This window comes from Peromyscus californicus, unplaced genomic scaffold (genome assembly GCF_007827085.1).
Source record: "Peromyscus californicus insignis strain IS unplaced genomic scaffold, ASM782708v3 Scaffold_4__1_contigs__length_199733344, whole genome shotgun sequence".
NCBI lineage: Eukaryota > Metazoa > Chordata > Mammalia > Rodentia > Cricetidae > Peromyscus > Peromyscus californicus.
The window spans coordinates 93,306,754-93,333,234 of NW_026294562.1; the positions used below are offsets into that span (position 1 = coordinate 93,306,754).

Here is a 26,481-nt window from a genome sequence, read left to right on the forward strand (position 1 = left end):
TCAAGACCTAGCTATACCACTCTTAGGCATATACCCAAGGAATGTTCAATCATACCACAAGGACACATGCTCAGCTATGTTCATAGCAGCATTATTCATAATAGCCAGAACCTGGAAACAACCTAGATGCCCATCAACTCAAGAATGGATTAAGAAAATGTGGTACATATACACAATGGAGTACTACTCAGCAGAGAATAACAATGACATCATGAAATTTGGCAGGAAAATGGATGGAACTAGAAAATATCATCCTGAGTGAGGTAACCCAAACTCAGAAGGACAAACATGGTATGTACTCACTCATAAGAGGATACTAGATATAAAGCAAAGGATAACCAACTACAACCTACAACTCCAGAGAAGCTAGCTAACATGGAAGACCCAAAGTGGGATGCATGGATCACCCTGGGATGAGATCTCCATGAGTAAACTGGGGATGAGTGGTAGGCAATGGAGGATAGGGGATGGAGGATGAGAACATACGAGAACGGGTTGGTTAAGCTGCAACAGGGATGGAGTAGGAAAGCACTGAAATGGATATCATTATAGAGGGAGACATCCTGGGGATAGAGAGAAACAGGGTACCAGGGAAGTCCCCAGGAATCCCCAGGGATGACCCCAACTTGGACTACTAGAAATAGTGGAAAGGGTGCCTGAACTGAACTGGCTTGTCTCAGAGATCAGATCGGTGAATACTCTGTCATCACAGAGCTTTTCTCCAGTGACTGATAGATGCATCCACAACCAGACACCAGGCAGAGTTCCAAGAGTCCAGTTGAGGAAAGAGAAGAGGGATTCCATAAGCAAGTACATCAAGATCATAATGGGGAAACCTGCATATACGACCAAACCAAACTAGTGGGAACTCATGAAAGTTGGATCAACAACTGTAGAAACTGCATGGGACTGGGCTGGGCCCTCTGCATGGCGAAAGAGTTGAGTAGCTTGATCTGCTTAAGAGGCCCCCTGGCAGTAGGATCAGAAACCATCCCTGGTGCGTGAGCAGGTTTTTTGGAGCCCACTACCTATGATGAGACACCTCTTGCACCCTTGAGGCAGGAGGAGGGACTTGGACTTGCCTCTACTGGATGTGCCTCCTCATGGAAGGCCTTGCCTTCTTGTGGGGGGGAGTAGGCAGTGGGTTGGGATGGAGAGACTAGGGGGGCAGGAGGAAGGAAGAGGGAGATTTTTGATTGGTGTGTAAAATGAATGGAAAATTTTTCTTAATAAAAAAATACAAAGAAAAGAAAAAAGAAATACTGAATAAAATCAGATTAAATTTTGGAAATGAAAAGCTCAAAACATCAAATAATGCAGCGGAAATATTCACCAGTAGAATGGGTCAAGTGGAAGGCAGAGTATCCAAGCTTAGAGACCAGTATAATGATAAATCTTATTTGTTAACTCTAAGATTTAGAATCATCTGCTAGATGAGACATTGGTTATGCCTGTGGGGAATTATCCTGATTAGGTTAATTGAGGTGGGGAGACTAACCCACTGTGGGTGGCACCATTCCCTGAGTCTGAGATTCTGGACTGTATAAAGAGGAGAAAGTGAGTTAAGGACAAGTATTCCTCCTCCTTTTTCTGACTGGGGATGTGTTGTGACCAGTTGCATCAAAGCTCCTGCTACCACCAACCTCCCCACCATATTTTAGATAGAAAATATCTTAAAGTGTAAGACAAAATAAAGATGTCCTTCCTCTTATTCTTTCCTGCTTTCCTTTCTTCCTTCCTTCCTTCCTTAAGTTGCTTTTGGAGGATATTTTATCATAGCAACTGATAACTAACAAAGACAACAAGGTGAATGAATTAGAACTTTCAGACAACAATAAAGATAACAGAGTGTGAACAGACATGTGAGATCCATGGGACACCACTAAAAGAGCAAATTTACAAATCATAGGTATAGAAGAAGGAACAGTATAAGCTAAAGATATAGAAAATATGTTCAATAAAATCATAACAGGCGCAGGGCGGTGGTGGCGCACACCTTTAATCCCAGCACTCGGGAGGCAGAGACAGGTGGATCTCTGTAAGTTTGAGTCCAGCCTGGGCTACAGAATGATTTCCAGGAAAGGCACAAAGCTACACAGAGAAACCCTGTCTTGAAAAACAAAAACAAAAACAAACAAACAAAAAAAAACAAAACCCAAAAATCTTAACAGGAAATCCTCCAAATTTATAAAGAAAAATAAATGTTCATTCATATACAAGAGACATTTAGAATGCAAAACAGTGAAGACCATCTCTACCCTGTTTCATCATAGTTAAAACACTAAGTATACAGAGTAAAGAAATAATATTGAAACGTGACAGAGCATGGAGTCCCACATATAGGCAAATCAATCAGAATAATAGTTGATATCTCAACAGCAACTCTAAATGCCAGGAAGATGTTACATGATATGTTTTAAGCTCTAAAAGGTAAGAAATGCCAACCCAAATTACTGTATCAAGAAAAGATATCCTCATGATTAAAGGAGAAAGACTTCTATGTGATAAACAAAAACAAAAGGGATTCACGATCACTGTGCCAGCACTATAGAAGATATTTGAAGGAAGCCAACATGCTGAAGGAAAAGGTAGGTACATAGAGACATAGGAAATAACAAACTGTACTAAAACAGTAACAAATGAGTATTGGGAAAGTTCCAAACATTATAAAAAGAACAAAATGACATGAATTAATATGTAATTTTCAATAAGAGCTCTGATTGTTAACAGTATCAATTCTCAAAAAAAAAAAAAAAAAACACTGACTAGCATATTGGATTAAAAACCAGGATGTACTTAGTTTTTGCTTGCAAGAAATGCAGTTCACTAACAAAAAATAAGCATAGAAGAAGTGGGGGGGGGGGAACAGCATAGCCTTCAAGTGAAAGGACCAAAGAAGTCATTCTAAACAAATAGAACTAGAAAGCTAGCAGGCTTTTTTCCATTCATTCAGCCTAAAGCCAGAAGAAACCTAGTCAGAATATTAAAGTCTGTAACCTATTTTTATTTTTTAGATTATTTTATTTTATATGTATGAGCATGTACCCAAGAGTATGTATGTGTATCACATGCATGCAGTGCCCACAGAGGCCAGAGAGGGCATTAGATCCCCAGGAACTGGAGTTGCAGGTAGTTGTAAGCTGCCATGTGGGTGTTGAGAATTGAACCCAGGTCCTCTGCAAGGGCAACAAGTGCTCTTAACTAGTGAACTGTCTTTCCAGCACCTACAATCTGTTTTCAAGTCAAGGATACATATCCCTCTTTTATATAACTTCTTTTTAAAAATTCTTACATGTATGAGTATTTTGTTTGCATGTATGTCTATGTATTGCATGGGTTCCCAGTGCGTGGTGACTTCAGCAGCCAGAAGAGGACATAGGATTTCCTGAAATTTATAGATTGTCATGAGCTATAGACTGTCATGAGTTATAGACTGTCATGAGCTGCCATGTGGGTTCTGAGAATGAAACCTGGTTCCTCTAGAAGAGCAGCCAGTGCTCTTAACTGCTGAGTCATCTTTCCAGCCCTTATAACTTCATTTTTTAAATTTTTTTAGATTTTATTTTATGTGTGTTTTTTCTACATGTATATTTGTGCACCACATGCATGCAGTGCCTGTGGAGAACAGAAGAGGAGGAGGCATTGAATCCCCTGAACCTGAAATTATAGACAGTTCTGAGCCACTGTGTGGGTGCTGGGAATTAATCCTAGGTCCCCTGGGAGAGCAGTCAGTGTTCTGAACCACTGAGCCACCTCTCCAGCTCCTGTAGCTTCATATTTTAAATTAGAAATGAAATTTTGATAGTTTCAAAATTACACAGATAGTAAGCAGTGACCATTACGTTTCTGTGCACTAGACTTACATTTAGATTGAAATACTCTTGCTGTATTTTTAGAGGGCTGCATTTTCCCTACTGTCTATTCATAGTAGCCTAAAATTCTTCCACTGGACTTGAATTGCCAGGCTCTTCATTGTGGAACCCAGCCCTTTTAAATAGAATATGTTTGAAAATAGGCTTTGTAGTTTGAGGGATAATTTTTCTATCAGTAATGCATCAAAACTTGTTCAGCCAAGATTTGGACTATTGCCATGGCCTCTTGAGACACATCTCTTTAGAGATGAAGTAATGTATTTTAAGGTCACTCTTTCCTAATATGGACTGTCATGAGTACATATTGAGCCTAACATTGTGTTCTATAAACTTCATACAACTGGCTCCTGGAATCTACTCTTGTAGCCAGTGTTTGCAGGAGATCTCTGCCTGAGTTCCCGTTCTTGATAATCTTTTCATTGAGCCAGTTGAAATCAGAAATGGATTTAGCACAGTATGAAACAAAGGTCTTTAGAGATCATTGATAAACTCTCTTCTAGTTAAAAAAAAACAGGTCCACAAATGTGAAATAGTTGGGTCAAGATAGAAATACCATAGTAGTGTGTTAGGGGTAAAAATGGGGGTCATAATGATGTCCAGACCTGTGGTTTTTCCAATGTTCTAGACAGAGTGTCTTTAAACAGTAATAGTGTTTGATCTATATGTTAATCATTCTTTATTGCTGTCACAAAGTACTTGAGAAAACAATTTTTAGGAGAAAGGATATATTTGGCTCCCAGTTTCAAAGTTTCAGTCCCTGGTTATATGGTTCTATTGTTTCTGAGCCTTACTGGAGCAGAACATCATGAGACAGGGCATGACAGAACAAAGTTGCTCACTTAGCTCATGATGGCCAAAAAACAGAGCAAGAGGAAGAAGCCAGGTACAAGATAATACACTTAGAAGTCATACTCCTAATGACTTCCTCTGACCAGACCCCAACCTCTGTGGTCTATTCAGCTGTAGATGAACTTCAAGCCCTCCTAGGCAATTTTGTCTTCAAAGCAGGCATCCAGGCTTTTATCATGTGAGCCTTCAGGGACAATTTTAGATTCAAACCAAAATAGTTCTTTTTCTTTGGATTTAAAGAAAAAACTTTATGTAAGTATATAATTTTGGAATCTTTATTGAGACAAAACAGTGCTTTTATTAAAATTTTAGTAGATGTTATTTCTAATTTGAAATATATGTGAAAACGGGAGTACACTATAACAATAGCTTAAAATATTAATTTGTGCTTAAGTGTATTGTCCTTATATATTAGCTGGCTTATCATATATAACCTTTTATATATTTTTAAAACATGGTGACTAAAACCTCTTGTAAAACAACACCCATTAACTGAAAGTGTAAAAGATTTTTTTTTTAATGAGAGCAGTAGGTGAAAGAAGAACATTAAATCCAAATAGCTCATCTTCCCGCAAGTCCAGTTCACCTCTCTCTGATTCATGAACTCGTTTCTGCTTGTTGGATGCAGTCATCTCTCTTGTATGCTCCTATAATATCTTTCTCTGCTTCCAGTGTTGCACGTCAAATAGATTAATTTGTCTTAGCTATTTCTGGGCCTGTCTGTTCATTCCACTAACTTGTAAAGTCTCTTAACAGAATAATTCCCAATGATGGGGACCATACACACATTTTCAATTTGTAGGGACTGGATTTATTCTTACTAGATGAAGGAAGCAAAAATATGTGAGTGTAAATAACAGTAGCTTATTAGTTTGAAACATTTACATTTTGTTCTTAAGAATTGGGGAACATTATACTTTAAGCAAATTCAAATAACCCATAAAATGCACTGTAACTCAACACATAACTAGAAGCATCACACGTAGGATTTTCTTTGGACATAACTGTTCACCTTTTTTGGTAAATATCAAGTGACGTACTGTTGGTATGTTAATAAAATATTTCATTTTTATGAGGAACTGCCTGACTGTTTCCAAAGTGGCTGTTCCAGTCTGAATCCCAGCAGCAAGGCAGTGTGGGTTTTTTTCTAACAAAATCATAATAACTTTATATTTGGCTTTTATACACTTTCAGTTTTTAAGAAAGAAACAACTCAAAAGATTTTTTAAATTAAAAATATTTAAAACCTTTTCACACCAAATCCATTTCTTTGTAAAGCACATTTTATTTCAGCTTACTCTGTTTTTTTTTTTTTAACCAATCTGACTTTGTTGTATTCTTCTGTTTAACAACATTTGATATCACCATTGTAAACAATCTCTCTTTGAGACTTTTTTTCCCGGCAACTCTAGATTGTGTTAAGTTGACAATTAAAGCTACCAACCATGACAAGTGGGACTCAGTTTTTCACTGAATGATTGAAATCAGTCTTCACTGGCTTCTTTTCCACATTTGGAAAAGAGTGGACATTCTAAAACAGACGAAAGAAAAAAAAAGCTAATGCAGTTATACTATACACCAACTTAATGACTTTCTGTCACATTACTGACAAAAATCCCAAGAAAAAATATTGATATTTAAATGACTATAAAAGTTTTATTGATGCAGTAAATATTTAGGAAAAGTTTTAAGAAAGTTTTCTTTTAATTCTATTTTTTAAAACCATAAATAAGACAGAAAGTTTTCTTTTTTTTTTCCCTACTGACATGCTCACATACCCCTAGTCTGCTATTAAAGTGATGTAGCTTTCACTTTTTTTCCTCCTTTTAAAATTAATTTTGAGCCAGGTGTCGTGGTGCACACCTTTAGTCCCAGAATATAGGAGGCAGAGGCTGGTGAATCTCAATGTGTGGTTTTTTTTGTTTTTTGTTTTTTTTAACTAAACTACATAAAGTAATATAATACCTAATAGAAAATGGCAATTCACGACCATTTATAACTGTAGTCTCATAGGATCCAATGCCCTGTTCTAGTGTGCAAACAAAAACACCCACACACTTAAAATACTGGAACCCAAATGAAGTTGGAAGGAGAGAACTGACCCCACAAAGTTGTCATCTGACCTCGAGGCCTTGACATGTATTCAATGTCACACATGCCAATGCACTCATGTGCAAACACACACACACTCACAATTTCTTTTTAAAGTAAAAAAAGCATGCTAGGAAACAATATTGGCAAAACAGGTTTGATAAAGAACTTACATCCAAAACTAAACAATTCTTACAACTTAAAAATAAAACTGTAGTCAGTTGGGTTTTTTTTTAAATGAGTGTGTCAAACAGATTCTGCATCACAGGTAATAAATAAGCACATTAAAATATGTTCAGTATTTTTGACTATTGGAGAAATATAAATTGTTAACTTTGCAGAGAAACCTCTGTGCACCTATTAAAGGTATTATAAGTACTAAGTTCTGGCAAGGATATAAAGATAAAACAATTCTCGGATAAAATATTACAGCCAGTTTGGAAAACAGTTTGACAGTTTCTTATAAAAATCAAACATACATTTACCATATAATCCAGCAATTCCATTCCCAAGTATTTACCCTGGAGAATTGATGTTAGCATAAAACCTAGTACATGAGTGTTTGTAGCATCTCTCTTCATAATTGTCCAAACCTAGAAATAGCCCTGTGTCCTTCAGTAGGTGAATGCTGCTGCCATGGGATACTATTTAGCAATTAAAACGAACTATTGCATACTTTCATGTAGATGAATTCCACAGATACTGTCCTGAGTGAAAGAAGCTGCTTTCAACAAACAACCTCCTCAAAGGACAGAGATAGAGCTATTAGTTACCTAGGAGTAGGAATAGATGTTGAAAAGGACTATGATGAGACAGACAACTTGGGGTCTAATGGAACTATTCTGTGTCTAACTCTGATGGTGGTTATGGTTGCATGGTCTCCATGTGCACTAAAAGACAACTATTTAACCAAAACAAACAAACAATATCACAGTATGTTATTTCAAAATATAAAATAAATTTAATAGAATTTTCCTTAGAACTCTGAAACACTGCTGTGATTTTTCTATCATCCAACATTTTTGAACTTTTTTAACTTGATTCTTGTGAGTTGTAGATAATAAACTTATATTTTAACCAACTTCTATAACAGATTTAGTGTGTTATCCTTTGTGTAATGTAATTTCATCAAGACATTTTAAGTCGAGTCTTTTTCACTTGCTCTGCTTCCTTCCATCTATTTTCTCTCTTCTCTATTTCTAGATTCTTCCTAGGTGTGTCTTAGAAGCTTTGATTTTATTATCTATGTTTCTTATTTTTTAATTCCTTCATGTAGAGATAAAATAAAAGAATGTCATAAGAAAATAGATCTAGACAATGGGTTTTTCTGTACCCCAGTAATAGGTTTCTCCACCAATGCAGCAAGCCAGATCACGCCTATTGAAAAAGTAAAAGAACAGGTATATTTGAGCAAAGCAACTCCCAGGTGAGTTCTCCATCCCCCACAGATGGAGGCAGAAGTAACACACCCAAACTAACACAGGGCGCTTATGTACCCTGTAGGTGATGGGGAGGATGACAGGTCCTCCACAAGTTGGGTTTGTGCCAAGTCTGGTCAAAAGCTGAGCACTTTAGGTGGGGACTTGGTCTGCTGGCAGCTTCAGGGGAGGAGCTGCAGTAGCCGCCAAGAGTGCAGAACTGGGATTTTTAGTGCCTTTTCTGTGTTGGAGACTCTCTGAGAGGGCGGGGTTTGGGGAGAGAGAGGGGGAGGGCTTTCCAGATCAAGCAGGGGTGAGCTAGAGGTTCCAGCCGAACACTAGCTTCTAACTGTCCATTTGCATTTTAATTAAGTTTTAATTTTCAATTACTGTTTCATAGGTATGATGTAATTTCAAACTCTCTTGAGCAGACTTGTAGTTTCCTGGAATGTTTCTTCTTCTAACTGGATTATATGTGTTCTCAGATGCCATTTTTAAATTCAGTTCAGTAACTGCATTTGAGAAACAAGAGACGACAAAAACACAGATTTAAAGCAAAAATTATTGAAATAAGACCACTTAGATTCAAGTCTTAGCTGTGCCACTTGTAGCTGTGTGAATCTCAACAAGTAATTTAGTCTTTAAAGGGTCCATTCCTTCATCAACAAAATGGACATAATTACAGCATATAGCAAATAGAAATATTAATACTAATAAATATTAAATGAAATAAGTTTAGAAATAGACTATGTGATACCTGTTATTTATTAAGTGGCACAATGTTATTTATTAAGCGGCGCTGTTTACCCTACAAGAGAAGCCACGAGGCACAACAAAACTCACTGTAAGAGTTTATTAAGGGGAGGGAATAGAAAGAGTGTGCATAGGCCTATGGAATGACTGTTTAGGAAGAGAGAGAAGGAATAGGTGGAACCCGCTTTTATAGGTATCCCCCTACTCACCCACATGCGTATATGGCCTAGCGCACGGATTAAATAAGACGTAAGGCCTGGCTTCTGGACAGTGCATGTGCAGTCATGTAGCTGAGGGAGTGGCTAGGAATTCTAACCATGCCTAGTGACAAACACTAGATGATAGCTATTAGTTCCATGTTCTAGGTGTAGTGTTCTATTTTTCAGGTAACTAAAATCAAAACAGACTTGACCCATTCATTCATTCAGAGAACTTAAAACTTGATATATTTGTCAAGCCTAGCACTTACCTCCTTTCTCTAATGAGTGTCAGAGTACACATAAGTATGTGTAGCATTTAAAACTGTGATATATCCTCTATGGTTTTATAAGTTTATTTAGCACTAAATATAATGAAGGTCCAATGAGATGGCTCAGAAGATAAAGGTGCCTACCACTCAAGCCTGAAGACCTGGGTGAAATCTTTGGATTCCACATAAACATAGGTGAGACCCAACTCCACAAAGGTGTCCTCACCTCACATGTACATCATAGTGTCTGGGATACACACATACACCATTAAATTTGTGTGTGTGGGGTGTGTGTGTGTGTGTGTGTGTGTGTGTGTGTGTGTGTGTGTGTGTGTAGGTGAAACTATAGTAAAAAGAATTTTGCCAGCCCTTTTTACCATGGTAGTTTCAAGGGCTTTAAGGATAGATACATAGAAGTGCTACAGAGTCGAGGGTGGAGCATGTAAATGACAAAGCAAATAATGAATCCTTTCCCTAGGGATGTTGTTATGTTAGGAATGAATACAGTGTGCAATAGAATAAAGCTGACTCCCTAGAGCTATAGCTCATAGCAGGGGAGCTACAGTGGTCACATGGTTGTTGAGATGGGTCCACATCACCTCATGATTCTACCATGACAAGTTTACAAGCCTGGCAGGATTTCTGGTTATTATTCTGTAATAGTCAGAACATAACTAAGATTTCTGAACAGGAGACTATTGTACTATAAAGAGGTGTTTTGTTTTTAGGCCCTGTGTAGAAGATGCAAATATTTTAATACTTTGAACAATTCACAGCTATTTTATTTTTCATTTTTCTGGAGTTACCTAGTCTCAGTTCTGTAGTTAGTTCTATTAACAAATGGTACCTTTGACTCTCATTTCTTTTTAATATTTAAATGTAACAATTTTGAGAGATCTCAAAGTTTTATGAAACAGGAATGTTGGCTAGAACAGTTCAAAGGTATGCAGGTTAAAAGTATAAGTGTTTAAGGATAAATGGGAATTAAGATTGCAGGGCTCATTCTCCAACTGTAGCAGGGAAGTTAAAGGTAAATTACATAGCGAAGTGGAGAATATAGCATGTATAAGTATTCGAGTCCTTGCAGGTTATAAATTGCCTGGTATGTTATAACTACAATGCTATTATGTAGCCAAAGCACAGGGGACTCCAGAATGTGTATTTATGAGCTGGTCCCCCAGTAGATAACTGCACTATTCTGGAATGCAATTGCTATGTCAATAGCTGTAGTCTTATTGTTTTAGAATTGTTCCATTTTTCAATCTAATTAATGTCTCTAACGTGATTTGCAAAGAATTTCATATTTATATTTTGCAATCAGTGTTTGACTGGCACACAGTTTTTAGACATTCACTACTATGTGTAAACATTTTGTAAAATAATAAATAGCTCTTTCTAATCTAAATGTTTTACGGTTGCTGTGTCCCTGCTAATTGGTCATAGATTGAAATATCCCCATTCTTTAATTGTTTTAATTTGTGGGAAATTTTTGTAAATGAGTATGTAGAGCTTCATATCACAGCTGTTGTCATTTAAAGTTTGGACAGCATCATTACAAATGAAGCCCTGCTGTGAAATCAAAGTCAAAAGGCATCTTGGCATCCCAACCATTTCCTCGGGAGAAGATTACAGCTCAAGTCTGTTGAACTTTATTGCCTTGGGCCTCATGACAGTCTTCAGAAACATGCAAGGCATTTCTGTTAAAGAAATTCAGATGTGCTGGGACATAGATGACATTCTTGAACATAACAGTGTCCTAAGGGGATAAAAAATAGTCGAAAGGAGAAGATAAACAGTTTTTGCTGTGTTCCTGGATTATTTTATAAGATTTATGGAAATGATGGAGGCCATTATTGATACCATGTAGGAAAAAGTGTAGGGTTTTTCTATGTGGCCTAACTATATTTTCAAATAAAAACCTAAACATGATTCTAACATAATGACTTAGTTTCAGAGTCATCTTCCTGTTTGTGTGGGGTGGGTGCTAAGGTTCAAGGCCTTATGAGTACAAGGCAAGCACTGAAGTTCATCTTTCATTAAGTTGATTTTATTATTCTCATTGATTGTTTCTCTTCTCCCCTCCTGTCTCCTGACATATGTGTGCCTGAAGGAGAGACATTACTAAAATAGTTCTAATAATTACCTGTTTTATAGCTAACACTATTCTTAATCCAAAGCCAAAGATCATTCTTTCCAATTTAATATCTATACAACCAATATCCAGATTCCAACACAGATCCTCACAGACAGCATAAAACAAACATGGTAGCCTAATAGTCTTTTTCTTTCATGATAGATATATATGTGTGTGCGTATGTATGTGTGTATTTTGTGTGTGTGTGTGTGTGTGTGTGTGTGTGTGTGTGTGTGTGTGTGTGTGTAGCATCTTGGCATCCCAGCCATTTCCTTGGGAGAAGATTACAGATAGATAAAGAGATAGAGAGATAGATATATAGATATAGATATGAAGCTAGGATCTACATATGAGAACATGTGGTATTTGTTTCTCTGAGTCTATGATACCTCATTTAATATTTTACAGTTCCATCCATTTTCTTGCAATTTTCACAATTTCATTTTTCTTCATGACCAAATAAAATGCTATTATTTATATATACACCATGCTTTCATTACTTGTTCATCTGTTGTGAACATTTTGGGTTAATTCCTTTTAAAACCTTACTATTGAGAATAGAGTAGCAATAAACATGGGTTTTGCAAGTGTCTGTGGTAAGGTATGGAATACTTTGGGTACAAGCCTAGGAGTAGTAAGTATAGCTAGGTTTAAATGGTAGTTCTATTTTTTTGTTTTGTTTTAAGAAAACACTGCACTGAATTCCATAGTGGTTGTACTAGTTTACCCTCTAACAGTGAATAATGACTCTGTTCTCCTCACATCCTTTCCAGCATTTGTTACTTGATGATAGCCATTTTAACTGGGATGAGATGGAATCTCAAAGTTATAATTTGCATTTCCCTGATGTCTATGGATGTTGACTACTTTTTAAAAATACTTCATTTGGGGGTTGTTAGGCGTTTTTTAAAGATTTATTTATTTATGTGTTTTATCTGCAGAAGAGGTCATTGGATCCCATGGGACTATAGTTATAGGCAATTGTAAGCCTCCATGTGTGTGCTGAGGATTGAACTCAGAACCTTTGGAAGAGCAGCTATTGCTCTTAATCACTGAACTTTCTTTCTAGCCCCAAAACGTATTTCTTAACCATCCCTGTTTCTTCTTTTGTAAACTGTTTTGATCTTTGCTCTGTTTATTGATGGAGAGTTTGATTTTGGTGTTTTGATTTTTACAGTTCACTGTATGGTCTAAATATGAACCTCCTGTCTGAAATAGAACTAGCAAAAGTTTTCTGCCATCCTATGGACCATCTGTTCATTCTGCTGATAATTTCCTTTCCATGAAGTGACCGTGGAGGTCAGAAGAGGGCATTGAATTTCCTGGAACTAGAGTTACAGATAGTTGTGAGCTGCCATGTGGGTGCTGGGAAGCAAACTCAGGTCTATTAACCACTGAGCCATCTCTCCAGCCCCAGTTCTTGTCTTTGGTTCTTTGGGTTCATATAAAGATGTAGATAAGATAGAACATACAGTAATTACATATACATACATATTTTTTATACATGCACACTGTTTTCAAATCCAGTATAGTAGTTCTGTTTTACCTTTTTTTTAACTGCCACACTTGTCCTCAGCAGCTGTACCATTTTATCTTTCCATTAAGAGTTTTTTTTCATTCTGTTCCCCAACAATGCAGTAAGTTTTAGCTTTTTATATAACACTGAGAAAGAGAATGGTACTTCTAATCAATTGTAATGTACACACCAATATGAAAGATAGTAAAGCATGTGGGGAAAAAATACCTTTGACTCAGTGAAATATATTGGGTATATCAAAAATCCCCTCTAAAAGTTTCTGATTTATCAAAATACCTTTAAACACAGACTCTAAAGTACCTGCTCCTCAGTAAGGCATAAAAGTCATATCCTTCCCAGTGTTTTTATACTTTGTTTCTAAATGTGCTTCAGGGACAGTATTTTTCCCTGGACTTACCCAACTATTCCTTAGTAACAACTTAGAATAAAATGAAAACATTTCACAGAACAGTGAAATGTAGCCCAAACCTGGTATATCATACATTTGTGATTCTGATGAAGATTCTAATGATGTTCATTTGCCTTTGTTTTCTTTAAGGATTGTTCAAGTTTAGAAGAATATAACATTGCTGCAGCACTACTCCCTCTGACCAGTGCTTTCTATAGGGTAAGTTTGTTTGGTCTATACATAAACTTGTAATGATTTAGATATGTGTATTTTGTTTGATTTCTCATGTGTTATGTGAACCTGTCCCCTTATTATACTAAGGACACACCTGTAATTATACTAATGAAAGCATTTATCATATGCCAAGTATGGGAAGTATAATATCAAACACCAAGTCATCATCATCTTCTAGTCCAGCACCCCACCCATTCCAGCCAGCTTCACTTTCCTTACAACAGCTGAAACTATTACAGATTGATTTATGGGTGGGTTCACCTACCACAGAAAGTAAACCTCATAAGGCCAGGATGTTATTAGTATACACTTAGTGAATGAATGACATCCATGGAGACAGAACATAGAATTTACTGTCAATTTTCTGGACTATCTAAAGTGATTTTTTTAATTCTATACTTTATTATAGCTCTACTCTTCATGCCATTGCATAAAATATTAGCTCTAACTTTTTAATGACATTATTTACTTTGCATGCCCATGTATGTATGAAGGTAGGGAGGTGAGCAAGTGAGCTCATGCCATGGTGTGCAGAGGACAGCTTGCAAAGGTTGATTCTCTGTCCTCCCACCATGTCAGTTCTGAGAGTAGAACTCAGGTCATAAGGCTTGGGGGCAAGCATCTTTACCCACTGAGCCATCTTGCCAGCCCTGGGTCTTAGAACAAACAAATCTAGCAAGTTCTCTTTATTCTCTCTCTCCTCTCCTCTCCTCTCCTCTCCTCTCCTCTCCTCTCCTCTCCTCTCCTCTCCTCTCCTCTCCTCTCCTCTCCTCTCTTCAAGATCCACATGCTGGCTGGGCAGTGGTGGTGCATGCCTTTAATCCCAACACTCGGAAGGCAGAGCCAGGTGGATCTCTGTGAGTTCAAGGCCAGCCTGGTCTACAAAGCAAGTTCCAGGAAAGGCTGCAAAGCTACACAGAGAAACCCTGTCTTGAAAAACCAAAAAAAAAAAAAAAAAAAAAAAATCCACATGCTGAATAATAATACATTTAGTTCATCTTTCTAAAGTAAGCAATAGGAACCAAATGGTGGCAACATTTGACTTACTATTGAGCCATCTGCACAGTCAGCTTCAGGAGGCAGCAAGCTAACAAGTTCAGCTAATGCTGTTTTCTCTGCATTGTCAAACTTAATAATAAAAACTTACGCTTGGGTTACATTTATGGATTTGCTTTGTGTAACACAAATTCTAATTGGTCTTAATAAAAATCCAGAGCCAGATGTGGGGATAAATGCTGAAAGATCAGAAAGACAAAGGAGCAAGCCATAGCCACCTCTTACCAGCTCCTCTGCCTGAAAGGGGCCAAGCTCCTGTCTCTACCCTGCCTTATCACTTCCTCTCCCCCACTTCCTGTTTCCTCCTCCCAAGTGCTGGGATAAAGGTATGTGCCACCACTGCCTGGCCTCTATGGTTAACTAGTGGCTAGCTCTGCCCTCTGATCTCCAGGCAAGCTTTATTTGTTAGAGCAAAAACAAAGTATCACCACATTTCCCCCTTTTTGTCTAAAATAAAATAGAAGGTTATAACTAATATAAGAAAAACTATATACAATAAGTACAATAACTATATACAATACATACAAGCAATAAATACATCAACAATGTCAAATTCAGATAAAATACTCCATTATCTATCCTATCTTGGTGAGTCCAAAAGGTTGGGCCTAATTCACTTTCTATTCTAACTTGCATTACTAAAACTATCTTTTAATGTCTCTCAACCCTATACACTTTACACCTCTTCAGTGAATTTCTTTTCTGAATCTGATAACAAAGAAAACTATAACTGTCTAGTCTTCAACTCCATCGGAGACCTGAGAAGGAAATAATATTACCTGAGTAAGCAAGAAGTGCAAGCAAACGACTTCCAAAAAATGTGGGAAATGATAGAAACAGCTGGCTGCCTGGACAGTCACCCAAAGTTCCTCTTTAATGTTGGGGCATCTATCTTCAGCCTACAGGCCTAGAATATCTGACAGACTTATCTGTGAAGCAGGATTTTCTGAGTGGCGGTCCTACCTTACCTTGGCAAAGTTTGGCAGTCCTTTCTTTTGTGTCCTGCTTGTCCTATTTGGACAGAAGCTTTGATTTTAGGGTCAGTTATCAAAGTTCCAGTAGGTACCAGAAGCTTATCAGTTATTTGAATAGGGAAAGTTGTTTGGTTTTGGTTTTTAGGTGGTAGTTGAGGCAAGGTCTGTGTAACCTTGTCTGACCTTGAATTAGCTATGGAGACCAGGCCTCAAACTCATGAGATCTGCCTGTTTCTGCCTACCAAGTGCTAGGATTAAAGGCATACACCACCACACCTAGCTTAAGGAAGTTTAAATGCAAGAAACTATTAATAATTAACTACTAAAATAAAGATAATTCTAAAGTATGCAGGAATGGAATATAAGGAGCAGCTACTACCTATAGAGCTAAGTCTGAATGCCCAAGAAAGAAGTAGACTTGGAAGAGGACCTCTCCTCAGATAGTCTTGTTTGGGAGGTATTGCTGTGGCCACTGTAGCATAAAATGCAACCAGCAAGTAGGCAACTGGAAACCACCTGCTACAGTGCTGGCAAGACTTGCTTGTATTTCTATCAACTAGAATGCCACTAGGCTTTTAAGGTATCAGTGAAGCATCACTACTGAAGCTTCATGGAGAGTGAGTTCTTCTAGATGTCTCACATTCAAGAGCGAAAAAAGAAAACAATTTCCAGATGTAGGCAGAAGAGTCTGTCCTTGTAGCTGAAGTTTTCTCTGGTCCTGCCTAGCCCCACGGACCCTGCAGCTGCTTATAAAATAATCACTCAGAAGCTTATATTAATTAAAACTGCTCGGCCATTAGCTCAGGCTTACTATTGACTAGCCCTTACACTTAAACTCAGCCCATTTCTGTTAATCTATATGTCACCACATGTTCCGTGGCTTTACCTGTGTGCCATTACATGCTGCTCCCTGGATGGGAGGCTGGCATCTCCTCACTCAGCCTTCCTCTTCCCAGAATTCTCCTTATCCTCTTATCCTACCTATACTTCCTGCCTGGCTACTGGCCAATCAGTGTTTTATTAAACCAGTGTACAAAAGCATTATTCACGGCATTTCCCCTTTTTTGTTTAATTAAAAAAGAAAGTTTTAACTTTAACATAGTAAAATTATATATAACAACAGTTATAAAGCAAGAATTACAGTTATAATATCTAGTCTGTTTGTATTTGGCAAAATTAAAGAAAATATTTTTTTTTTTTTTTTTTTTTTTTTTTTTGGTTTTTCAAGACAGGGTTTCTCTGTGTAGCTTTGCGCCTCTCCTGGAACTCACTTGGTAGTCCAGGCTGGCCTCGAACTCACAGAGATCCGCCTGGCTCTGCCTCCCGAGTGCTGGGATTAAAGGCGTGCGCCACCACCGCCCGGCAAGAAAATATTTTTTATCTATCCTGTATTTGTGAGTCTAAAGTTTTATATCTAACTTTTCTCTTATCATAACCAAGGAAAATCATAATTAAACTATCTAGTCTTCAACTACGTCAAAGACCCCAGAAGGATATAATATTACCTAAGTAAACAGGAAGTGCATTGTAAGTAACTTTCAAAAATCTAGAAGGACAGAGACAGCTGGCTACCTGGACAATCACCTAGAGTTCTTCTGTAATGTTGGGGCATCCATTTTCAGCCCACAGGTCTAGAGTCTCTCAGTCGCTTCTTCCTGTGTCCTGTAGACTGTCTGGCAGTTTCTTTTGCAAAGCAGGAACCTGAAGGACCATCTCACCTTGCAAAATTCAGTGGTTACCTTCCTATGGGTCCTGCATGTTCAGTTTATACAACATATTATCAAGCATTTGACGCAAGGGCACTTTTTTGCCCAGTGGCTTACTTTTGCCACAAAGAAAGCAAACTCCATAATGAGTTTCTTCAACGCCCGTTATCTTCTCTGAAGTAGATTGGTGTTGCCAGGAGCAGACATGTCTCAATGTCCAGAAAGTCAAAGTTCTTAAAACATTTTAAATGCCATATTCTGTAGGTCTTTGAAGTGTTTGAAGATTACCTACCTAATTGAAATATATTTATGTATACCTAGAAAACTTAGCATGACTATAAGTTTGATTATCATAGAAGACTAATTATTAATCTGTATTTCTTATTTATCCATTACAGTTTAAATGAGCTGCACAAACATAATGCCTTAAACAAAAGTAGAAATATACATGCAGTATAACAAAATTAAATTTTTATCAATAAACTAAAGTCTATATGTCCTGCAAGCCACTCTCAAGTAATCATTACAGAGGCTTAATATTAATTATAAATGCTTGGCCAATAGCTCAGGCTTATTACTAGCTAACTCATACATTTAAAATAACCCATATTTCTTATCTATCCTTTGCCACATGGCTTGGTACCTTTTCTCAGTATTGCATGCCCATCTTGCTTCTCTCTGCATCTGCTTGTGATTCCTCTGACTCCTCCGCTCTTCTTCCCAGCATTCTCTGTTTGGCTCTCCCCTTAACCTTATCCTGTCCAGCTATTGGTCAGTCAGCTTCTTTATTAAAACAGTCACAGCAACATATATTCATACAGTGTAAATAAATATTCCACATCCAGAAGCAGAAAAAGAAGCCACTTCCTACTGCAGTGTCCCTTAGCATCTTTATTAATAACCCTTAACATTCCCATTTGCAAAGGATAGATAGTTAGAAAACCCATTTCCAGGATCACAAAGCAGAGCAAAGAGATAGGGATTTGGAAGGAAGAGTGCGCAGTGGTCAGGGAAAGTGAATCACGCAGATTGTTGGATATTTTCTTAATATTCATCTTTTGGAAATTATTTCTAGTGCATAACAGATTTCTTAATTCAGGAAGTAGATGTAAAATGCTTTAGCCTGGCCACAAATTGAAGTGAGCCATTATATTTCCCAGCCAGTGTAAACTTGGGATTTGCTCACCATTGCCATAGGGAATAGACTCAGCTGATTTATATTTTTTAAATTTAATTTTTAAAGTTCTTTCAGAATTTTGTACAGAATGTATGTTCATATTCACCCCTCAATTCTTCCTGGACCCACCCAACTTTATGACCTTCTGAAAAACAAAACCAATTTTTACTGCCCAAATGTCCTTGGATATGTGGTCTTTCACTGGAGCATGGTCTACTTACCAGGGGCTCCATTCTTAAGAGAAATTGTCTCGCCCTCTCCCAGCAGCTAGCAGTTGTCAATAATTCCATCGCTAGGGGTAGGATTTTGTGACCAACTCTTATCTCCATGCTGGGATTTGGGCTAGATTGACCTTACACAGGTCTTATGCATGCTGTTATAACTGCTGTGAGTTCAGCTGCCCTGCTGTGTTCAAAAGACACTGCTTTCCTTGTAGTCATCCACTGTATCTGCGCTCTCATTCTTTTTGCCCCCTCTTCCACAATGATTGCTGAACCTTTGGGGGGGGGGGTAACTGTATATATGCAGTCTCTTATTCTCTGCACCCTGACTAGTGGGTATCTATATTAATCTCTGTATTAATCTACTGCAAGTAGAAGCTTCTCAGATGAGGGTTGAGAGATGCATTGATTTATGACTACAATAATAAGTCATTAGGAGTCTGTTTAATACTGTGTCCATTTAGTAGAATAATGGTAGTAGGTTCTCCCTTATAGCCTATGACTTGTCTAGCCATGGGGTCTTGGTCCTATAATGTTGCCAGTTATGGATTTCATCTTGTGGAACAGTAATTTCAATCAAAAAGTAGTTGGTTACTTCCTATTTTTAAATAGTAGAATAAATCCTTTTTTTTTTTTCACTTGATGTAATAAAACTTTATTGGAGCCTGGAGAGATGGCTCAGTGGTTAAGAGCACTGGTTGTTCTTCCAGAGAACCTGAGTTCAATTCCCAGCACCCATATGGCAGCTCACAACTGTTTGTAACTTCAATTCTAGGGCATTTGACACCCTTGTTGTTGTTTGTTTTTTCTCTTTTGGGAGGCCCACCACCCAGCTCCTACATAAATTACACACAGAGGCTTATTTTTACTTATGAATGCCCGGCCTTAGCTTGGCTTGTTTCTAGCCAGCTTTTCTCAACTTAAATTATCCCCGTCTACCTTTGGCCTCTGGGCTTTTCCCGTTCTCTTTCTTCTGTAAATCTTACTCTTTCTCCCCAGCTTGCTGTGTAGCTGGGTAGCTGGCCCCTGGAGTCCTCCTCCTTCTCTGGCTCCTAGATCCTCTCTCCCAGATTTCTCCTCCTATACATTCTCTCTGCCTGCCAGCCCCACCTATCCTTTCTATTGCCTCATTATTGGCCATTCATCTTTTTATTAGACCATCAGGTGTTTTAGCCAGGCAAAAATAACAGCTTCACAGAGTTAAGCAAATGCAACATAAACAAAAGTAACACACCGTAAAATAATATTCCCCAACACATCCTCACACAGACATACATGCAGGCAAAACACCGATGCATATAGAATAGAAATAAAGTAATCATTTTTAAAAATTTACTCATAAAAAAAACTTTATTGAGCATCTCAACATATAAAATTACTATACCAGACAATGTGTGAGCTGCACCATTGGTAGTGTATTAGCGTGGCCTCAAGAAACTTAACTTGATAGTCTTGCTAATACAACAGTGATTTTTAAAAATTAGTCTGGTCCTCAAAGCCACCAAGCCATTGGAATTTTCTTCAATAAATGTAGCATATATGCATGTTTAGGGTAGCAATAAATGTAGCATATATGCATTCAAAGAGGGTAGTTTGTGAAGTAACTCAATTGTAAAAGCTGTTTCCACCAAGCCTGATGACCTGAGTCCAAAGCCTGGCACCTACAGGATAAAAAGACAGAGCCAGCTCCTGCAAATTGTCCTTTGACTTCCATATATGAACCCTTACACACATATACACACACATATATACACATACACAACCAAATAAATAAATGTAAAAAGTAATTTTTAAAAATAAAATTCAGATATTATAGAAACATGTAAAATCTGCTTTTCCCAGTTTCACCCCATTTTCTCCAGTTGCTTTTTTGAGGAGGGATGACATTACTGACAGCGCATACTGACAATTTATCGGTCCTTTTCTCATTTTTTTTTTAAATTAAAAGCATAAGGACAGAGAAAGGCTAATCACTTTGTGACCTCCAAGGCAGAGATTTCGTTTACAGTTGTGAGTTGTATATATTCTTTGAGAATGTATAAGCCAAAATAAAAAAATTAGCAAGAAATTAACAGACTGTGAAATTATGCAGAAATGCACCTAAGACTGGCATGGCGTTTCATGGTGTTTCAACCTCTTCTCATGTGTTTCAGGTGAAGGGTTGAATCAGTCACTGAGCTAGTGTTTTTTATAAATCCACTTGCCTGGTGTCTCTGATATAGTGCAGTGTGTCTCTGTTCCCTGTTTTAATTTGATAAGTTCATAAATGGCAATATTTTATGAGCATAAATAAGTTATCTTTCATTTTGTGCCTTGTGCTGTGCAGTACAGATGGTGATTATTATCCTAATGAGTTCAGAGTGTCCAGCCTCTGGTATTAACTCCTTGAACAGACAACAAAGTTTCTGCTCTGTATATACTGATATAATCAGGGCAGAAGACAGCCTGCTAGCTATCATCTAGTGTTAGGATACTTCTATCACCCCCCAAAAAAATCTCGTGTCTGTTCCCAGACAGCAGTGAATCTACTTTCTATTGAGTCTGCCTTTTAGAGGCATTTCACATGAGTGAAATCATACAGTATATATTCTTATTTTATTATTATTATTCTCTCATATATTACATCCCAACCACAGTTTACCCTCCCTCCTTCGTTTTTATTCTGCTTTTTGTTTTTCTTATTTTTATTTATTTATTTCAATATATATTCTTGTGTGTGTGCGTGCACACGTATTTATGGATGCATGTGCATATGTGTATACTCAGATATTGAGATGAGATGACAATGTTAGGTATCTTTGTCAGCCACTCCCCATTTTATTTTTTGAGACAGGGTCTCAATGAACCTAGAAATTAGACATTTGGCTTGACTAGCTGGCCATCCAGCTCCAGGTATCCCAACTCAGGTCCTTATGCTTGTACAGCAAGTGCTTTATCAGCTGAGTCATTTCCCCTACCCTTCAATGTACATTCTTCTGTGTCTAGCTTCTTTCACTAAACATAATGGTTTTGAGTCTCACCCATGCTATTAATTGCTATTTTTACATCTTTTAATTTTGAAATAAGAATTCTTTCAGCATATACCTACAGTATCTACCAAAAGCTGAGATTAGGAGGATCATCAGTTTGAGACCTGGGCTCATAGCAAGAGAGACACACAGTGGTAGAGAAGGACACACAAGTGCAAATATATATTTCCATCTATATTCAGAATGCTTAAGCTTTATGTGTTACTTCAACTAATTCTGTATTCAATGCAGAATTGAGCTGATCCTCTTTCAATAAGTATATGTATATGATGCAAAGAACATGATTTCTCAGTTTGAAGACAAAATTTATATTTTGTCATAATTTTGCAGGTCTTTAATTTCTTTGTAAATTTTAGCTTTGGCATATACATCCTTAAAAAACATACACAACTATAAATAAATGGGTTTTTTTGCGTAAGTATTATTTTCTTCTCAACTCATGAGACTATTACTAGTAAACTAAAGTAGTGTGATAGGAAAATCTATTGATATCCAGCTTGAAAGGCCTTTATTGTAAAGCTTCTGTCAGCCCAAGAAGCAGAAAGTAAACATGAAAGCATAGAGAGCCACAGAATTTCCTGTGCCGTCTTAAATGGTGACCTTCTTGCCACTGCCAGGCTCTTACCAGTAATTCTACCCCAGTCCCCCACCTCTCCAAAGCTAAAATCTGCTCTCTGTTTTCCATGTCAAAGACTGTTATCCCCTTAAAGTTCTATTTACTTAAATAGAATAATGTAACGAGTAGGCCCAGAGGAAGGTAATGGGAATGAGAGCTGGTATTTAATGAAGTATCATTCCTAATTTGACACAAAGAGTGTATGGGTTCTGAAGGACTCCCTGCCCATGATAGGATTTAAACTCTATTATGTGTGATTCCAAAGCTCAGGTGTTGTTTTTAACTCTAATAGTGTTTTCCAAATGAGTCACGATTTGTTCAGGCATACTTCTGAGTATCTTTTGGGAGTTTTGCCTAGAGGTGTTGAATTGGCATCACTCTTAGCCCCACACTTACCCAGCCATTTTCATGGTCATGCCCAGCAAGGATATTTCATTAAGCTTTGAACAAGGTCAGGAAGTGCTGATTAATTAGATGTTATAATTTCAATAACTGTTATATAATATTACTTATAAGTCTCTAATCTCTATATATTTTAACCAAAAACGTACTAAGTGCTCAGAACATCATGAAATACTTTCTGTATTTCTGCTTGAATACTGACCTTGCTCCTGTTAATACGGACAGTAGTTGTCCTACTGTAAAATTCCAGTCTGTGAGTAATTCTGGTGAAATCTAAATAACCCTTACATAGTATTAAGATTGTTTCTAAGAGAAAAATCCTACAGTATATAAACATTTCATCCATCATTAATTTTAATTGGTAAGAGACTACAAAATAGGAAAAGAATTAGTCCAGCTATATTTCATTCCATGTAACAGATCTCAGAGGATTATATTTTTGGCCCCCCAAAAAAATCAGGAGGAGAATGTGATAAAGGGTCTTCTTGTGTTGCATGAATCCTAAATAATCTTATAATAAAAACCTGGAGCCAGATATTGGGGTAAATGCTGAAAGATCAGTGAGACAAAGGAACAAGCCACAACTACTTCTTACCTCACCAACTCCACAAATCTTCTGACTGATTTTTAATTTTCTTGAATTTATATATTTTAATTAATCTTGAATTTATATATTTTAATTAATGCTCTTATTTTTTAAATTTGGATTATGTCTTAGTTACTTTCTTGATGCTGTTATCAAATATCTTGACAAAAGCAACTTGAGGAAGAAAGGGTTTATATGGGCTTATAGTTCTGTCAGAACATAGTCCGTGGTGATCGGGAAGGTATGGTGGTAGGAACTGAAGTCTGGCTGGTCACATAGCAGCTGTATTCAGGAAGCAGAGCATGAACAGGAAATGGGGTCAGTTTATAAAACTGAAAAGCCTAACCCTAACAACCCACTTTCTCCTCCAGCAAGGCTCTTCCTCCTAAAGGTTCCACAGCCTTTCCAAATAAGGCCACCAGCTGGGAACCCAGTATCCAAACGCATGAGCCTGTGGAGGACATTTCTTGTTCAACCCACAACAGAATATTTTTATGAACTTTCTCAGTTCTTTCTTATAATGGCCAAGAATGAACCCTATTGTTCATTCTTCAGAAAATGAAACAAACTACTAGAACTACGGTTTCTTCTGGATTCCAAAGCTATTTAGTACCTGTCAGTTCAATATAACTACTACCACATCCCCATGTTGGACTATGAAACTGAGCAGATAAGGTTCTCTGCCCTTGAGAAACACGTACACCTACGGAAATATAGTAAAACTAATTCCCATGTTAGTTACTTAAAACAGACATAATAACACACTCTAAAAATACATTAATTCCCATTGAACCAAGGAATACTACAAAGAAATTGTTACCTTTTTTCTGGTGAAAGATACATGAGCGTTTGTCTTACAGGTAGGGATGAGGTGAAGAACAGCAAAGAGCAAGAATGTATAAATGTTACAGGCAGAGAAAATAAGAAATTCAGCGGGAATTTTGCTGGAGGTAGAGGCAGATGGAACAGCTTTGTGATCAGACTATGACTGACTTGGTGTGCCCGTGTAGGAAAAACAAGGGTTTGCTTCTCTTTTCTCATGACTGAAAAGCAAAGGTTTAGCCAGACGAATAGCACAAACAAGTTCGAAAGACCGAATTTATTTAATAATATTTAACAATACTTTACCGTGGTAGACAAGTTTTCTTCACCAGAATCTCCATCCTCCTGTGTAGAACTCTGCACTAGGTGTTCTGGGTTGCAGTGGTGCCAGAGACATGGCTTCTGCTGCCGTTGAGTAGATTATGTACTGAGGTAAACAGGCATGAAATAATGTAAGAAAATGGGAAACAATTGAAGTGATACACTGAATAGGAATGTGCCATTCAAGGAAACTAACCTGGGGCTGAGGAGATAGTTCACACAAGCATGAAGACCTTTATTCAGATCCCCAGCACCTATAAAAAAAAAAAAAGTAAGGGTTCAAGTGCCGTTCAAGCCAGACATGTTGGCACATGTCTTTAATTTTAGCACTGTGGAGGTCAAGACAGGCCAATCTCTGAGCCTGGCCACTCACAGCTAAATCCTAACATGGACAAGCAGAGATAGGAGAGGAGGGGCAAGAGAGCCACTCTATATGAATTAGTAAACTCCAGGTTCAACAAGGTAGTCTGTCTCAAAACTAAGCTGAAAAACCTGCCCCAAACAAAGCAGGATCTCTCTTTAGTCCTGGCTCTCCTGAAACTCATTAAGAAAACCAGGCTGGTCTCAAACTTACAGAGACTCTCCTGCCTCTGCCACCTGAGTGCTGGGATTAAAGACATGCACTACCACACCCAGCCTATTTGTTGTTGTTTCAGTAAGTAATGGTAAGACTTCTTGAACATTTTTAATGCAACTGGTTATCATCACAATATACACATAGAGATACACTAGCTGCTTCTTTCTCACTGATCACAATGTCTACAAGCCATGACAGTAATCAGTAATTTATTAATTACCCACTATGAATGGTGCTGCAAGAATGGAGATGATGATGATGACGGTGGCTATAAATAGTAAATGCACATTAACAACTATTTCCTACTGCCAAGCTTTGCAGCTAAACACTAAATCATAAACTTCATTGTAACCCTATGAACATAGTTTCTATTTCACTCTTACTTAAATTAACCTATTTCTATTAATCTGCATTTTGCCATGTGGCTTTTACCTCTACCCCACTTTGTGTGCCCCACTCATTCTGTGTCTGGCTAGCGGCCCTCTGACTCCACCCTTCTTCCTCCCAGCATTCTCAGTTTGGCTGTCCTGCCTATACTTCCTGCCTGGTTACCGGCCAGTCAGTTCTTTATTAACCAATGAGAGTAATATATATTCACAGCATATAGAAGGATTATTCCACAGCATGAGTTTAATTCCAAGAACCCACATGGTAGGAGAAAACTGACATAGGCAAATTACCCTCTAACCTCCAAAGGGTGCTACCACAAAAAAAAAAAAAAAAAAAAAAAAAAAAACCACCAGTGTGGACAGTGTTGCCAGATCATCAGCTTTTCAGAAGACCAAAAGGCTGACAGTATTGACTGTCTTAGTTAGGGTTTCTATCTCTGTGATAAAACAACATGACCAAAATCAACTTGAGGAGGAAAGGGTTTATTTCAGTTTATAGTTTCACATTATAGTCTGTCACTGAGAGGAGTCAGGCAGGGCTCGGAAGTTAAACAAGGCAGGAACCTAAAGCCAAGAGCACTGATGGCAGAGGCCATTGAGGAGTGCTTGCTTATACACCCCGGGACCACCTACCCAGGGGTGGCACCATTCACAGTGGGCTAGGCCCTCCCACAGCAGTCATTAATTAAGAAAATGCACCACAGACTTCTGTACAGGCAAATCACTTGGAGGCATTTTCTCAATTGAGAATCCCTCTTTCCATCCATCTTCCAACTTGTGTTGACAATTAACCAGTCAGTACAGTTGTGCATACTTGCAGTTACAGCACTCAGGAAATGGAGGTAGTTATAGCCCGTTCT

At 37.7% G+C, this 26,481-nt stretch overlaps 1 protein-coding gene across 8 annotated transcripts in view; it reads left to right on the top strand.

The window, feature by feature from the left end:
* The window catches only part of Sbf2 (SET binding factor 2), a 359,732-nt gene that overhangs the window by 244,549 nt on the left and 88,702 nt on the right, over positions 1 to 26,481 (top strand). For all 8 annotated transcript variants that reach the window (XM_052713085.1, XM_052713088.1, XM_052713089.1 and 5 more), the window contains one exon: positions 13,662 to 13,730. In XM_052713085.1, coding sequence (XP_052569045.1) covers positions 13,662 to 13,730 — 69 coding nt within the window. The remainder of the gene's footprint in view (positions 1 to 13,661; positions 13,731 to 26,481) is intronic.